This window comes from Streptopelia decaocto (genome assembly GCF_964273445.1).
Source record: "Streptopelia decaocto genome assembly, chromosome: 6".
In the NCBI taxonomy this organism is placed as follows: Eukaryota; Metazoa; Chordata; class Aves; order Columbiformes; family Columbidae; genus Streptopelia; species Streptopelia decaocto.
This window is the reverse complement of record NC_138660.1, coordinates 7,359,833-7,376,616: the sequence shown is the minus strand read 5'-3', so window position 1 is coordinate 7,376,616 and position 16,784 is coordinate 7,359,833. Positions and strand designations below refer to the sequence as shown.

At 46.7% G+C, this 16,784-nt stretch overlaps 1 protein-coding gene across 2 annotated transcripts in view; it reads right to left on the bottom strand.

Annotated features, from left to right (window-relative positions):
• Positions 1 to 5,864, bottom strand: part of CCDC50 (coiled-coil domain containing 50) — a 43,730-nt gene extending 37,866 nt beyond the window's left edge. Inside the window, exon 1 of one of the 2 annotated variants that reach the window (XM_082055575.1) lies at positions 5,660 to 5,864. In XM_082055575.1, coding sequence (XP_081911701.1) covers positions 5,660 to 5,708 — 49 coding nt within the window. In that variant the 5' untranslated portion in view covers positions 5,709 to 5,864. The remainder of the gene's footprint in view (positions 1 to 5,659) is intronic. The other variant, XM_082055574.1, reaches the window with a different exon arrangement.
• Between the last annotated feature and the right edge of the window lie 10,920 nt (positions 5,865 to 16,784).

Here is a 16,784-nt window from a genome sequence, read left to right as displayed (position 1 = left end):
TCTGGTGGAAATGCCCAGCAAATGCTCTTTGCTCCCTGTAACACAAACTACCAGCAGCAGAATGGCAAATATCGTTACCACTTATTTTGAAGAAAGGCAAAAGGATAAGTCAATAGTGAGTGCCACACCAGAAACCGGACCTAAGCTTCTTGAGTTTTAAGGCAGTTTCACCAACAGATCAGGCTCCTTCCACAGCCCTTCAGCCTTCAAGCCAGCACTCCACAGAGGAGCAGCAGCGAGCGGGCAGCCAGCCAGCCGGGGACATGCTGGGAAGAGGAGAAGGAAGCAGAGAGGGAACATGTCACTTTGTCCTATATCACCACATTCACATTTCTGAGCAAGAAAGAGAAAGCTTATCCCAGCAAAACAGAGAAGTTTCACACAGCCTAAGGCACGTCCCATTGCTTCTCCAAGCGGGGTTTTCCTTGTGCCCAGAGAGAGCACAACTGGCCTCTCCTGCTCCTTGCAGCAGCCATCTCCAGCTCCTGCCTGGTGTGCACATACCCTCTGACATTAATCTTTAATTTCCTGTTGCCATGAGCAAACAGAGGCCCAGGGTGACAGCAAACACAATGCCATCTGCAACACAGCCCTCGGCTGGGATCGTGACTTGGAGATCAGTGATGGGTGACGGCCAGCGTCTTAGTATTAAAAACAGGGGAAAGCATCCCACCTGCCTCCCCAGGAATAAGGGCAAAATAGACTGTGCCCCCTCTTATCCCAGCCCAAAAACTTGCAAATAACTAGGGAAACATATCTGCAGAAGGCATCAACATGAATCTGGAAGCTCTTCTCTGCCACAAACTGGTTTTTGAGCAACCTTTTTGCCTCAGTACAAGCTCCATGGCAGCTTGCAGAGGACAGTGCTAAGGATTTAAGGATGGAAGGAGGCAGACCTGCTTCCTCAGTTGTGTTTTGGAGCCAAGGGCATGAAATATGCTAATGCTGCCCATCTCTTCTGCCAAGCGCTGCAGACCCAGAAAAACTGAATGCATAATAAAACTTTCACCCAGCTTTAACCAGAAGTGAAATGAGCACCACAGCCTCAGCTACTGATTTCATGCATGCTGGAAAAACAGACCTCCTATTACTCAGAAGAGCTGGACATGAACCAGTGACCTAGAAAGAAAAGCCTGCATCTATGTCCCATCACTCTCCACCATCACTGCCTCCAAGCCATCCAGCTTGCCTGAATTTGTCAGTCCTTCTCCAAGGATGTCACAAAGCAGAAAATTGTGACACCGCACATTGTGCTTCAAGGAAAAATTTCAGTTGGAGCCAAAGGGCATAGTGCAGGTGGCTTCACAGTGACCTGGCTGACCCTCAGCTGCTCTCGAAATTGTTGCCCTGATTATACTAATCCAGTTAGAAGCCAGCCCTTCCTTCACATAAGTGCAGCTGACACCTCATCCCTCAACATCAGCCCCCTGAAAAATTCCCAAAGCAGAATCCCTACTCATCAGACACCATGCCAGCCATCAACACTTTCTGAATGCACTTCCACCTGTGACAGACATCTCATTTCTCTTGTTCACTGTCATGTTGCGGGGCACACATAGGCACCAAAAGCCCCAATATAAGTCAGTAACATGACTGTTCCATGAGCACCTGAAATACCGCACCTCAAAGCTGAGACCCTTTCCTGGTCACCTGGAAAATTAGGAGCCAGGAGGTTTTTATTGCTGGAGTCTCAGTAAAGGCCACATTAAGTTGCAGAGGTCAGAGGGAAGGTGCTGCGGCTAGGAGGAAGAGGAAGACTGATGCTTACAGCAAACTTTAATTCAATTTATGTTAAGGTAAAATAGAGACAGCTGGGCTGCCTGGCCCAGAGAAAACCTTGCCGAGATGGAAAATAAAGATTCAAGCCCTTCCTGTTTCCCTGAGGCCACAGTCAGGGGTGTAGCTTTTCCTACCACATTTGGGAAATTGGCCTCTCTGGCAGCAGACTACAAATAGCAGCATTTGAATGTATAGCTCAGGAGCTTCAGAAAGTTAAATCAGATGCTTAGTGAAGAGTAGAAACCACTGTTGCCATGTCTCTCTGAGCACAGGTGGCACAATCAGCCTTTGTCATGGCTGGAACTCAAGAGACATGGCAAGGTTGGTTCTAATGACTGGCACAGACGTACGGCACTTATACTTCTTTATAGTACTACTAGAAATAAAATTAAATAAAACCACTTAAGCCACTGTAACTTTCCAGAGTTCCAAAGAGCCATACACAGAGTTCAGGGTCCCTCTTTCCCCCCCACCTTACCCTTTTCTCTCCTCACACAGGATTCAAACTGGCAGGAAGATCAGGAGCCTCTGCAGAGGAAGCTTGTACCTGGGTTTCACCGCTCAGAACAGATGGCGCTCAGAGACTGCACTGGACAAGGGACTAAGCCCCAGCCTTAGCAGACAGGCATCCCCTTTGCAAAACCGTTGCTGCAGACCTCGGCCCTTTGGCAAAGGCAGCAACGGCAGCTGGGACCACATCCTGCAGAGAGAGGGGCAAGGTCTGCACAGCTCCAAAACACCTCTCCAGGAATGACGTCGTGCACGTCCAAGAGACAAAACACAGCACTTCGAGATGGCACATGGAACTGCACCAAAGAGTTCATTTAAAACAGGCAGCCAAGGAGAGCGAGTAACCCCTTCCCAATTTCAGCTGCTAGTAACGCATCAGATCACAAGAGATGAAAGACAAAGTTAGAAATCAAGCAGAGCCCAGGCCAGTTTCTTTTATTTGCTTTATAAGTAACTAATTTAAATGATATTTCCAGGATGCTTTTGTCCCCAAAAACCTCACAGATCAGGCCTCTAGTAAAAAAGGTCTACACACTAGCAAACCCCTGGGGTGGGTCAAAAGAGCACACAGCTCTTTGAAGAAAAAGAAACTATCACAGACTTGAGAGTGAAAGAGAAATACAAGCAGAGAAGCTCAGCCCACGGATTGGAACTAACACCAAAACCTTCAGCAAATAACTTACAAGAGCTTTACTGACCACAGTGGTCAGAACATCCACTTTACTGCCCACGGAAAAATGGCTCTGTGACTCCAGGCTACAGCACTGAGGTCTAGTTTATACCCTAAAGAGCGTTTTGAGGGTGCATTTTACACCAGTAAACAAACCCCTGTCCACAAAATAAACTGGACCAGCTGAAACAGTTTTCACCGGCAAAATGCCATCTATATCAGGCCTTCAGCTAATCTAAGTGCTTTTAAAGATAAAAAAAGAAAGTAAACACAAGGAGCCAAGCCTCCTGCAGCACCTAGCCACAGTTATCAGATCTTCGCATTGCACAGAAATGACCTCTCTCATAAAACTTTTTGGGACCACACCAGAAGAAGAGTATGACGTTGTCTCGTAGCAGCCCCAGCTACCTGTTGTCAGGGAGAACCTGGACACAACACCTCCGCTCCTGAAGGAGCGCTGGTGAAGAACAAAGTACTCACACCAAAACAATGTTCTTCATTGTTAATGACTGACTAAGCTGACCTTTACCCAGGATGAAAAAAGGGAATGCCTTTCCAGAAGGATCAACAGTGATTTCTGTATCAGGAACAATAAATATTTCCCTAGATATGGAAGGTGATGTATTTCTTTCCTTGGTTGGCATTAACACCGAGCATGAAAAGATCTAATCCAAAGCTTAGCTCAGTTTCAACACTTTCCACAAGAAAAACAAATGATGTCACTAAACCAAAAGCATGAAACATACGCGAGGCTTCACAAACATGGCTCAGGCCTCATCTACTTTGTACGTAGCAGCTGCTCTGGCGCACTACTTTAATCCAATTGCTGTCAGGTAACAACAGATACTCATACCGGGGCACTTGTGAAACTTAATCCATGCTAACCCTAAATGCAAATTTACCAAGGACTCCTTGAGCTAGCTACACTGCAACCCTGTAACTATACTTTCAGCACCTAAGTGACCTTAACTCAGTCCAGTTGGCTCACTTCAAAAATGAACCAAGCTAAATCAAGTCAAGGCTACTTAAATTCTGAATAAGAGCGTCTACACAGGCATTTAATTCCCTTTAATGAACCCACCAGAAAGGTTAATTGGATTATTTTTCTTGAGTAACCATGTGTAGACAGACTCTAAGGATGAGATCTTGGCCACCCTAAAATGACCAATAACAATTTTGCTAATGACTTAATAGGACCAATGTTAACCCCTAAAACTTCAGCCCATGGATATTATTTTTCTTCCGGTAGCAATAAGAAGTGAAGCATTAAAGGATGGACAAGAGGTCAAAAGGAACCTCCAGTTCCCTGCACAGACATATGCCTTCTGCTCTTCACTAGCTGAATCATCAAATTCACAATTGCTATTTTGTAAGAACTGAAAGTAAACAAACAAACAAAATTTATATAAATGGAAAAGAAATGGCCAGTGGTAAAGAAAACAAGTGTAAGGAATTTTGGTTGTATTTAGACAAGCAGACAGTGTACAGTGTAAATCTAACATACTCTGATTTTGACAGAACTTTTACAGATCTATATCAATGTCTGAAAGATGAGGCTCCACCTCGTACAAAGCTTTTCAAACCCAAAGCAGCTCCAGGGCACCTTTAATAAAGCTCAGAGGCACTCATGTGCAGCAGATATCCCTGCTGTGGGGGAAACCGAGGCCAATCTGGCCCAACCGAAGGTGACTCCGTGTAGTCTGAGGCTAAACCGGCCACCGCATGCAGCTGCTGCAGCTGGACACCCAGAAAGTGAGTGGGGCCGCTTACAGCCCACCCTGCCCCAGCACTCTCGGGGTGTATAGGGATTTTACAGGGTGGAGGGGGCTGCTGGGTGCTTTGAAGCTCAACACGGGGCAAAGTCTTCGCAAAACCCTCGTAGGATTAAGTAATTTTTAACCGGGACCTCAACCTCGCCGGGCCGCCTGAAACCACCAAATTTGTGGGTAGTCCCAGTTCTACTCCCATTTTTCAATGCCCCGGGCGGAGCCTCCAACCCCAGCAGAGCCACAGCCGCGAGGAACATAATTTCTTGCCTGTATCCCGCAGGGTCTCCCGGCTGTTTCACGGCAAGGTTTATCTCCCGTGGGAGCGCACCCGGCCACTCTCGCAGCCCGGCCCCCCCTGCCCGGCCGAGGGCAGCGCAGAAGCGCCAGCAGCGGCCTCGGCGCAGACAAAGGGCTGCCCCCTCCCCCAGCGCCGCTCCTCGCCTTCTCCCGGGGAGAAGCGGCACCTCCCCGCCGCCCCACGCCCCGGGGAGCGGAGCCGTGAGCTGGGCTGCGAGAGCAACCGCGGGTCTCCGTCAAGCTAAAGCAGCTGCTTCCCCGCCGGCCCCCAGCCTGCCCTTCGCTCCCTCCGAGCCGCACAACCGCCGAAAAGAACGCACGGGAAAGCGGGACCGCTCCCGCACACCCCGAGGGGCCCCACGCAGTCCGCCCACCCCACGCGTCCGTGTCACGGCCGGAGCACGGCGCCATCCCCCCCTTAACCCCCAGCTCCACGGGGAGCGCCGAGAACCGCCCCCGCAGCCAAAAAAATTTAAATAATAATAATATTTATTTTGAGAAAGACGAGTTTCTCCCTTTCCCTCCCCCAAATTCCCCCCAAGCCGCCACGTCCCGTCCAGCTCTCCCCACCCGGGGCTGGGCTCCTCGCCCCTACACACACCCGCTCCGCGCCCCCCCCCAGGGTGACCCCGACCTTCTTTGACTCCGGGCAGCTTGGAGTGGTCGATGCCGATGCCGGCCATGGTGGGGTGAGCCCGGCGGGCCGAGAGGGGTCGGCCCTCGCCCCCCGGGTCAGGGCAGAGCCGCGGCGGCGCCGCCCGCGCCCGCGCTACAAAGTTGCCAGCGGATGGAGCCGGAGCGCCCGGCCGTACGGCGCGGGAGAGGGGACAGAAAGCGCCGGGCGGGGCGGGGCTGCCGCTTACCCACCCGCCGAGGTGGGCGGAGGGGGACCGGGCTTTTTCCCCCCCCTCCCCTTCTCTGGCAGCGTCCAGCGGGACAGGCAGCATGTTTATTTATAGGCAAATTTGTTTTTGTTTTTGTTTTTTTTCTTCCCCTACTGCTGCCGAAGCGGCGTTTCAAACCGTCGGGACAGCTCTGAACCCCCGGCGCTTTCCTGTGCTGGATCGGGGTGCCTCTGGTCCTGCTCCCCCTTTCTGAGCCATCCGACCCCAGTGCTTGCAAAGTGTCTCGCCGGCCTGGGAAATGGAAACATGCCCAGGTCGAGCCTCAAACGAGTCAACTGCTCGGCGGCTGCTCCGCGGGCTGTACGGTGTGCACCTTGTCCGTCTGGGCGGGGAAGCAAGCACAATGTGATGAGTTTGTCAGTTGGGATGGTCACATCTCGGGGAGAGCAGCACGAACAAGAGATCTCTGGCCAAGGAGCAGCTTGAGCGGCCTTTGAACCCCAGTAATGTGCTGCCACATATGGGTTAAAACCAGCCTTCAACATGGGGAGGACTGCCAGCTGGGCTCCACCTTTGCCAGCAGCAAAGAACTAGCATGAGATGATGTCCTCGGGAAAAAGACAAGGAGATAGAAGAAAGAGGATTTGGGATTTAGGGATGTCTCAGATCCTCCAAGCTGTGCTTGTCACAGCCAGTCACTCATGTAGACCGTCAGTGTTTTGATCACAAAGCAGCATGTATCTCAGGAGTATACAAGAAGCAGATGAAATCAATATTATAACATTTGAAATGAGTGGCCCCCAGCTTCTATGCTATTGTCCCATGGCCCCTGCACCACTCTTGGGTATGGGGAAGCAGGCGTGAGAGGGGACCTGAGCCCCTCTCCTCCTCCCACACCCCCACAGGCTCCAGGGTGCTCTGTGCTCCAGGTAACTGGGATGGGAGCTCAGAGGGAGACACAGTGAGATGTGAGATCTCAGAAAAAAATGGCAAAGCGAATAATATCTCAGTTTTATTAAAAAGTAAAAACATTAAGAAACTGACTATGAAAGAAGAATCTATTTCCAGAGAGTTAGCCATGTACTACTCCAGAATTTTCCAGTCCTGCTTTCTGAAATGCAGGAACTGTCTGTCCTTAATTCTCCCCCTTCCAAATGATGCTTCATCATCCCTAAAGCATAGACTTTGTCTTTAGTTTGACTGCTTTACCTTCAACTGCTCAGCCTCCTTCACAGAAAAAGTCACTACATTGTCTGTATGATTCCTTCTCACTTCCATGCACCTGGCACACCTCTCAGCAGAAAGCTGAGGAGCCTTCTGAGCAGAAGGCTGTTGTGCTCTTCTGCCCAGAGGCGAGGTGCACAGGATGACCCCCAGCTACACAGGTGCTGCGTATGATCATACAGATGGAGATTAGTCAGAGAGTCTTGTCCCTCCAAGGGGCAGTTCACACAGATTATCTCCTGCAATGGCCCCACCTCTAATCCTGCTGCCATTCACATGAGAAATACAACTGAACTGCTCACATAATCCTGGTGATTACAGCCAACTCCATGCTAAAGAAGGGTCTAAAGGTTTGTTTCCAGTTTCTCCTAATTTGAGTTTTTCTGATGTTGGTATATTCTTCTAGACACCCTTCACCCTTTACTAATCAAGCTTTTTCATTGCTGAATAAGCATTTATTATTGGACAAAAGGGAGGACAAAAGAAGAGGACAAGCAACCAGGAAGATACACAAGTGGCGCAGAATGTACCAATCAGACTTTCCAAAACCAGAATATGGTTTTCTCCTGCCCTTCTCTCAGTATAAGGTATTCAATACAAAGCAGCAGAAGTTGAAAGCCCGAAGCATTCATATTTACACAGCAGCTTTAATGCAACAGAGCCAAATTTATGAAACAACTTTTAATGTGTCTGTCCCAGCGGTCCTGCATTTTACTCTACACATACAGCTTTTTGCTCCAGTCTTCAGTAATGAATTTGCATCATAATATGTTGTTTGCCTTGGGCCAAAACCAGCAACATAAATTAATCATAATCTGCACTTTATTCAAGAGATACCACGTTAGACTGGCATGACTTCTGCTGCTGTTAAAAGAGAACTATGTGCCTGTCTATGTGTATCTTCACTAAAGCAAGACTTGGTACCTGATGCTCAGAGTTACAGCAGAGTAGTTCCTGGAGTGCTTGGGTTTTGGTTTCTTCTACACAGATACAGCCTCCACCATGCAAATTTATTTGTTCTTGCAAGATCTGCTGAAGCTCAGTGGTAGCAGTTGGATGGTGAGCTCTCCTAGGACCCAAGGAAATTTCAGGCAGACAGGGTTAAGTGCTGCAAGTGAGAGGAACAGCTCTAGGTGTCAAAGCACAGAAAGGCTGGAACAGGCTCTTGGGAGGGGTGAACAGCATTTGTCAACACCGTTCCTTAAGGCAGGGTCCTACACAACAAACAAGGAATTTTCTTTGCATTCTTGGCATTGTACTTCCCTCCTATCTTAGCTTGATTTTTGAGGTATATTCAGATGTAATCTCTGAGACTGGAACATGGCATAAACACTTGAATACTACAGAAAGTTTCAAAGACAGCTACAAAACCATGAGACTAACTACAAAGGGACTGGAAATGAAAGGGGAATGACCTAGGAAATGAGTTACTGCAGCAGCATCACAACTTAGAGTCCCAAAGGGCTTCGTGTTGTGGTGGATCTTAAATCACCCTCCTGACTCTCACTTGTGTCTAAAAGCTGCTGCTTCTAGGTAAAAATCATGGAAGGTGTCAGTTCTGCTAGACTGACCTCAGCTTTTCTTCTGCAAATTGTATGGTATCTTAGCTTGACAAATGGTAAATGCTGCAGTAGGTGGATTAATCCCAGTAAAACTGGGAAGACTAACCACTTTCTTTTATTTAAGATAGTAAGAAGGCACTTCAAACTTTTATAAAAGCAGGTACTTAATCTCACAGAAGCTTCTCTTGGAAGACAGGCCCATCTCATTTCCCAGGTCAAAAGCAACTGGGAAGCTGATGCAGAACTTGAGCTGAAGTGCACGGCACACACCTTTAACTCCTCTTTCATGGAGTAACTTCACACAGGACAAGTCCCACTTAAAGCAGGACTGGCTTCAAAATCTGATGAGGTTGCTCAGGGCCTTGTCCAGGTGAATTTTGATTATTTCCAAGGCTGGAGATTACAGCACCTCTTTCAGCCCCTGTTCCATTCTTTGCTCACTGTGATTTTTCTCCTTTTATCCAGGTGGACTTCCCCTTGCAACCCGCAGCCCCAGCCCTTGTCCTTGTGCTGTCACCTTGTTTGGCTCTGCACTTTCCAGCAGCCACTCTCCACACAGACCCCAGGTACCAGGCACACCTTGATCAGTGAGGAGTGTGCTCCAGCAGGCAGCTGTGGGCAAGGACTCAGAGATGGCACCACCGCTGGGACCATGCCACTACACAAGTCTTAGCAACCCAGCGACCACTTTCCCTACCTGCACCCAGACATCTAATCCTGCTCCCAAAAACATCACTCCTGAGGTACACCCAGCACTGAAAAAATTCCTGAGGGGTTGTGCAAAGCAGAGGCTGGAACTGTTAAAAACAGATAAAACCAACACAATATAGACTGGCCCTCAGAAAAGCCACAGTCAGGTTTTAGGGCAGGAGTTGCCAGGCAGAGCATTGGGACCAGGAGTGCCTTATGCTGCTACGTTCTTCCTGCAGGCAGGGAGAGGCAACATTATGCTTGCTCCTTAAATAAACCAGGCACCTCTCCAAGTGTCCTGCTGTCATTTTAGGTCAACAGGATAACAACAACTGTGAAATAAATTAGGTCTCATCAAGATGTTCACTCTGAACAGCAGAGTCTTTGTTAAAGTTTCCTTAATGATGGCAAGGCTAACTTCCAACTGATGAGGCTGCTGTGGGAATAGACACAGAGGATAATGATTCTGCAAGAAGGAATGTGTGCATCAGATAATGGTCAATGCAAAGGGATGGAAAAAAAAATGGTTCTAGGTGTCTTGTGATATCAGGTGCCATGCAAAACCATGTCCAAAACCTGTGGATCAGCAGTGACTGATGCCAAGGGACTGACCTTCCTACTTACCTGAGCTGGGGACATGCACTTTTTCTCCTCTTTGACTTGCTTCAGTCATTAACCTCTCTGCATTTCTTAACAAAGATGCACTTTAAGAGAGTCCTGTGCCAGGAGGGGCCAACGAGAGGAAGCAAACATTACAGAGTTGGCAAGGAGCACCAAGGCACAGGTGTGCAATTTCCGTAGGTAGGTGAACGGTGCCTGTGGGAATACAGGCTCCCTGAAGGATAAGGAGAGCTGAAGCCTGCAAGGATTAAGGTATTTTAAAGCACACCAAGGGTAATGAATGGGGTGATTGCAAAGAATGAACAAAGAGGAAACTAAACTTGTGCTTAAGTGTAATATAATGAGGGGCACCAGGAAAACAATGAGCTGTGCATTTAGACAAGAGCTTTTACTGTCTTTCAAGTTGGAGAGATAACTCATGCAATTTGAAGTCAGGTATGGTGCTGCTCACAGCTCAGTTACACGCATAGATACGTGTTTGTATAAACTACCCTGGAAACTACAAGGTGCAAATTAGCTCTGCATCTCTGCCCACAATTTTACATACACATTTGCAAGGGTTGTAGTTTCAGTGTTAAGTTTCACATCAGCAACAGAGACTACCTTCCAAAAAGTCTCCTTTACCATTGAAAGTGAGAAGTAATACTAAAAGTGGTACATTTGCTACTTTCTTTGTCCCTCATCCACTGCGCATCTTTCCTTTAAGTTTATAGTCTGAAGAACAGATCCGACAGAACAGGTATTTGCTATTAATGTAATGCTCTGCAGGGAGCTACCTGCAAGCCCACACAACAGAGGCATAATAATAACAATAACAATAATAATAGTAATAGTAATAATAACATAAAGTGGCATGTAATGGTGAAACACCTTATCTGGTTCTCAGTTATTCAGTCATTGCTACCTGGATGAAGCTTCAACACACTGATGTTGCTAGAGGGAGTTTTGTGGGGGCTGAAGTTGGTGCAGTTTTCACCTAGCAGTGAGTTTGCTATATTCCACTCAGAGAAAATTCTAGATCTACCTAAATATCACTTATTTTGATTTCCATCTGTCCATCTTTTTCTGGATTTAAAAAAAGATAAAAATCCTGTGTTATCATTTCTGTGTTACCAGTCTTGTTTCCCAAGCTGCAGGGTGGCCAGCAGGCCAAAAGGTGAATGGTTGATATGTCCTATAATCTCAGTTGGATCCCTCATTTCTAGTCACGATCTTGTAACATGCAAGTTTACATCTACAAAGCACTGGTGTTTACTCAACAAAACACTACTTTGCATGTGCAGAAGCTATCATAGTCTCAGCAGCCCTGCGTGCAAATGAAAAGCTAGGCAAGAATATAGGCTCTCAAATGCAATGATTATGGTTGTCTGCAAATTTCCTCAAAGCAAAACAGATCTATTTATCCTCTAAGGCCTCCCTCAGGTGATCTGTAGTGAGAGTTTTCAAAAAGATGGCTAACATTTCTCATTAAATCAAAAGCCCAGATGGTGGGAACTGGTAGGAGAAAGAGGAAGAAAGTGGAATGACAGCATGAAAGTTGGCACTGTTAGCTAAAGGTTGACCTGCACAACTTTAAAAGTGCCCCAGCCAGCATTTGGAGCAGGAAATCACCCAGCCTTGTCTATATGGCCATGTTGCCCAAAGTAGTACATGAACAAGCTGCTTTCAATTTTGAATTACTGAGAGTAGCTGATTGAAAAAGGGAGTGTGCAAAATCCAGAGAAAAGGTTCAGAAACGGATGGATACAAACACTCATTCCCATACACCGATCACTGACCACACCAAATGATCCTTACAGAGATCCTTCATGCAGGTAGCATTGAGCATCTTCAGCCCAACATCTGCAAGAGGAAAAAATAAGAGGCATCTCATTCCTCTGCAGTCACACTGGAAGCTGCCAAGTCCATGGCAGCCTGTACAGCAGCCAGCAAAGCTTAACAGCTGGTGACTGCATCATGGGCAGGAGGACACGGTGCCTCACCACCAGCAGCCTTGGAAGTGCTGGGGGGCTGCAGCTTTCTGAAGACATAACACCATGCGTGTAGGCAGTGCCCTGTGGAGATGTGCTTGCCCTGCAGAAGCTCTGCCTAGCTGCACTTCTTACCCTCTGCTGCCTTAACCAAGAGAAACTGCTTGTCTTTAGTACAGTGCCCATCTGATGGGAGCTGGTGATGCCTCTTTCTGTGTGCTCCCTTGGTTGCTTGCAGTGAGGTGACAACTTGAGCTGCTTTACACTCTGCCTTGGACCTTTTCTCTCTGTAATCAAGGAGACACTTAAACCATAGCAACTAATTTTATGGCAGTAACAGGCCAAGTAACAGCTGAGTCCCAAAGACAAGCACGTAGAAGGGGGAACAAATTGCATGAGTCAGACTAAAAGCTTCATAAATATTGACTGGTTTTAACAGTCCCCTAAGGAACAGAGAATCTCATTTTATAACTGTATCTCCATCCCCATTATGCACTCTCCTCTCAGAGAGCTACTCTCCTGGCTCATGTACACATTATTTTAATTCCTTTCTGCAGCCAAGCTTTGCACCACACATCAGCAGAGTATCGGAGCACCTTCCAGTGGTGCTTTAAACAACAGGACTGGAGTGGGTTTTGTTCTCTCAAGTTCACCACAGGGTAGAAGTAACACAGGTAGAGAAGAAATTACATATTAAATGTGTAAGCAATGAAAGCTGAAGAAAAGATAGTTTTTAGTACCTTCTACTCTGATTCCTACCAGGTGAAACACAGTTGGAGTGAAGGGCAGAGAGACTCCAGAGGAATGTAGACTGAAAAGGCAAATGGTGCCAGGTCTACAATGGTAATACAGGCAGGAAAGGCAGACACTATGGAAGAGAGAGAGGGGGCTTGGCTGCAGAAGATGCAAACAGGTTGGCATGTGAATAGACAGAGGTAATGTAGGCACATGGTGGAATGAAGAGAGTGCATTGCCCAAGATGGGGAGGAAGATAATTCCTGCCTTTCTGAAATTGTGTCTGAATCTCACTTCACCCCTGCTTTGAGGGCAGCTCCCCTTTCTTGCCTGCTAAAAGCTCACCCACTCCTCCCCTCTTTGTTGGGGCTGTGAAGCCCCCACTCTGCCTTTCCCACTAAAAAGCATGTCCCCTTCTCATTTCCAAATTTGTTTGTCATTCCCCACTCTCATCTTATTCTTAGAAAACACTCTAAGCAAACAGTGAGACACAGGTCTCCCCATATGTACTACAAAGTGTAAAATCCCGTCTCTGCCAGCTGAGACTACCTGGACACAGCCAAGTCCCATCCTTGGTGCAGAGGTTGCAGGGCAGTTCATATGCCCTTAATCCCAACCTTAAATAAAGGCTCTTCCCTGACAGGTCCACCACAGCAGGTTGTTTGCTTCGAGACCAAGCAAACCATGGTTAAGCGGAGACCATAAGACCACAGCAAAGCATGTGGATGCTGTTGAGGCTTACCTGAAATACAGGATACATGCAATGTTTCCATGTGTTCTCAGGAAGATCTGGAAAAGAAAAAAATATCCTCCTTTTCCAAACCCCAAATGTACAGCATACCAAGTGGTCTGGAATCCTGCCACTCCAAGCTGACTCTGGAAAGTAGTCCGTTCATGTTCTCCTGCTTTCAGCAGCTCAACAGTGCCTCCTGCATCTTACAAGTCACTCCAAACCCACATTGAATCCTTGTCTGAGGTTTTGTCTGAAACAGTAAAGGTTCCTGCTTCAGGGTTAAACTAAGGTTAGGTTATTTGGGGACTGCATGTCTTCTAGAGGCAATCCTAGCTTCATTAGAGCTAAAAGCAAAACCCAAGGAAAAAAAGGGAATTTATATAACATAACTGAAAGCCTTTACCACTCGAAGATCTGCTAATCTATTTGGCAGAGAAGAGCAAGTCAGTGCACAGAAAGAAGCTGAACATTTTGAGGAAGATGATGTCCCAGAGCAGCAAGGGCCAGCTGCTCCCTAGGGAACAGGGAGCCAAGTTGCAGTGATGCTGCCAGCAGGACCATCCTAAGGTGTGCAAGCAGGGCAGGCCCAGAGACAGCAGCCAGGTTCAGTCAAGAGTCCCAACAATGAGTGAAGTCCACAATGATGAGGAGGATCCAGGGTCAAGCTGGGTGTCAGTCCATTAGTCAGAATGAGGCCTGGTGACAGGAACCAGTGTCAAACACATCCCAGTGAACACCAGACAGGTTCACACTGCCCTGTTTTCCCAAAAATAAGCCCTAGCATGATTTTTCAGGATGCTCAAAATATAAGCACTTCTCCAAAAATAAGCCCTAGTTACAGTTGATTAAAAAAAAAAAAAAAAATTTAAATAATGCCCAGGTAGCTATACATGTAAAAAAAAAAAGGCATATTTTGGAGCAAAAATTAATATAAGACCCTGTCTCATTTTCGGGGAAACAGGATAATGGAACATGTCTGAGGTCAAGCCAGGAAGTCAATCTGCATGTCTGGGTCCAGATCAGTAAGGACCATGGCCAGGCAAAGATACAGCTGAGCTGCAGACCAGCATTCCTCCAACATAGCTCAGGCCAAAACAGAAGGATTCCAAGGCTGAGCTTAAATGGGGCTCCTCAGCCTATGGACAGAGAGGGTGGGTGGGTGCCCCAGCTGAGGCTGCTCAAAAGCATTAACAGTCTCAGAGCCCTGACACATGTACTCATCTCTCTCAGAGCTGGTGCAGCTGAGTTTAGCAACATCTGCTTGGGCCAAGACTTCTCCATTCTTGTCCGCTGAACTGGTTGGCTTTGTCCACCCTTGTCAATTTTCCAGTTTGATCATGTTTGGTTACCTGAAGTCTGCATAGCTTTATGAGAAGACAAACTTCTACATGAAGAGGCTTAGACAGACTAGGACCACGGGAGGTAGAGATGAAGCTCCCAACTTCATCTTCTCTCTGTCTTTCAGCTCTTGACACAAGTGTTCAGTGGATGATGTAGAAGACGTTATTACTGAGTGAAGTAACAAGGAGACTATGTTGTTTTTCTACTTAGAATAAAATATGTAAGAACAATAAAATTTTATACTATTTCCAGCATCTAGACAAATGGACTAAGAGCAAAGGAATTTTCCAGGTGGATGTCTTACAGAAGCCCAACACTGCAAATCAACTATCTCATAACCGCAACAAATGCATAAAGTCCACTAGCATCTGGCAGCTGCTGTCAGGCATCTATTCACACACGCACTGAGAGTGTCCATCCCCTCACAGCATCCAGCAAACTCCCTTCTAGTATGGAAATATAGAATGGCAGTCCCTCACTTTCAGCAAGGCCCTCAGCTGAAATGACTTGCATACTATTATATGTACCTGAGTTGCTTTCAGTTGCTGTCACCCAGAACTGCAGTTTCTCCACAGTGAAAGAGGAAATCCCAGGGAAAAGCTCATCTTCTTGAGAGAGGCTGCCAATAGCCCATGATGCCTCACAGCCAAGGGTAGGAAAAAACAGGTCGAGATCTCTAGCTTCTGCACAGACTTAAATGATGTGGGAAAAAACACCACCTATATCAAGGCAAACGCGATTCCGCAACACATCTCAGGGCAGACTTGTAAGGAGCTGGAAAGTCCTTTAATACCAAGTAAAACCAGACCTGATCTTCACTTAAGAATATGGCTTTCAGTCAGAGATACTATTGTCCACCCTGGACACTTGTGCAAGGTGGTACTCATCAAGTTATGGCCTCTGCTTCCTGAGGGCTGCTCATGACTGACCAGTTTGAAATGGGCAGCTTAGGGAGACAGAGGTGGCTGGAAAAGTGTTCCCTGTAGGACATAGATGTTCTTCAGCCCAAAGAGAACTTTTTGAAGAAGGAAAGGTAAGTACTTCAGCTGGCTAATCACTGGTTCACAAGACTGATAGAAAAGACAGTTTTAGTTTATTTGTACATATTATGTCTGCAGGGAAAATTTTGGAATATTTCCTCAGTAGAAAAGTATTCCTTAATGGAAGTACCACATTCATTTTCATAGGCACTTTTTGCAAAAAATCTGAGCTTCTCCCACCTCAATTTTTAGTAAATAGTAAATGTTAAAAGGGATATTAAAAGGCCAATCATCCTATAGCTATACAAGGTGTCCAGCAAGTTGTAGGGAGAGCTGGGGACCAGAAGCCAAAAGCCCAAACATGGAAATCTTTTAGTAAAGATGAAGTGCAAGTACCATCAGATGAAGCTGTATCTGGTAATTGGGCATGATATAGTGTCAAAAAAGTACACGAGGTGAGTCACTAGGAGTCTATGTACAAGTCAGAGCTTGGCCAAAGCTTAGCACAGATGATTCAGTTCTGCAGAAGCAGCAGAAGTGAAGAACAAAGTTTAGTGCAGTAACTATTACATTTTCTATTGTGAAGTTGCAATAGGAAACTAGTAGCAGGTTCCTGAGCAATAGTAATGGACGGGCAACAAATAGAAGCCAAATTAAGATATAGTCATGATCTGAGACAACATGGAATATGTGCAATGTGCCTCAATACTTTGCTCTATACTAATTAAATATGGCTGTCCAGCCAGAATCAGCATCTGACCTTCCACTTCTTTCCTTTCCCAAGAAAAAACTGAAGACAGTTGTCCATCCTTGATGTATTCCATATCTGCTGCCAAATCTGCACTCCCCCACTCAGACTCAATCCCAAAATAGGGTGTGATGCCTTTCCCGTTGACAAAGCCGTAAGTCACAGCGAGTGAGACACATTCAACATCCTCTGATCAGTTAAATGAAAATAACTCTCCCCTTCTGTTTTCCACCACTTCAGCGCTCATTATGTGCGACATTAATTAATATAGGCACTAGGAAGTGAGATGATAAATTACAAAAACCCATTA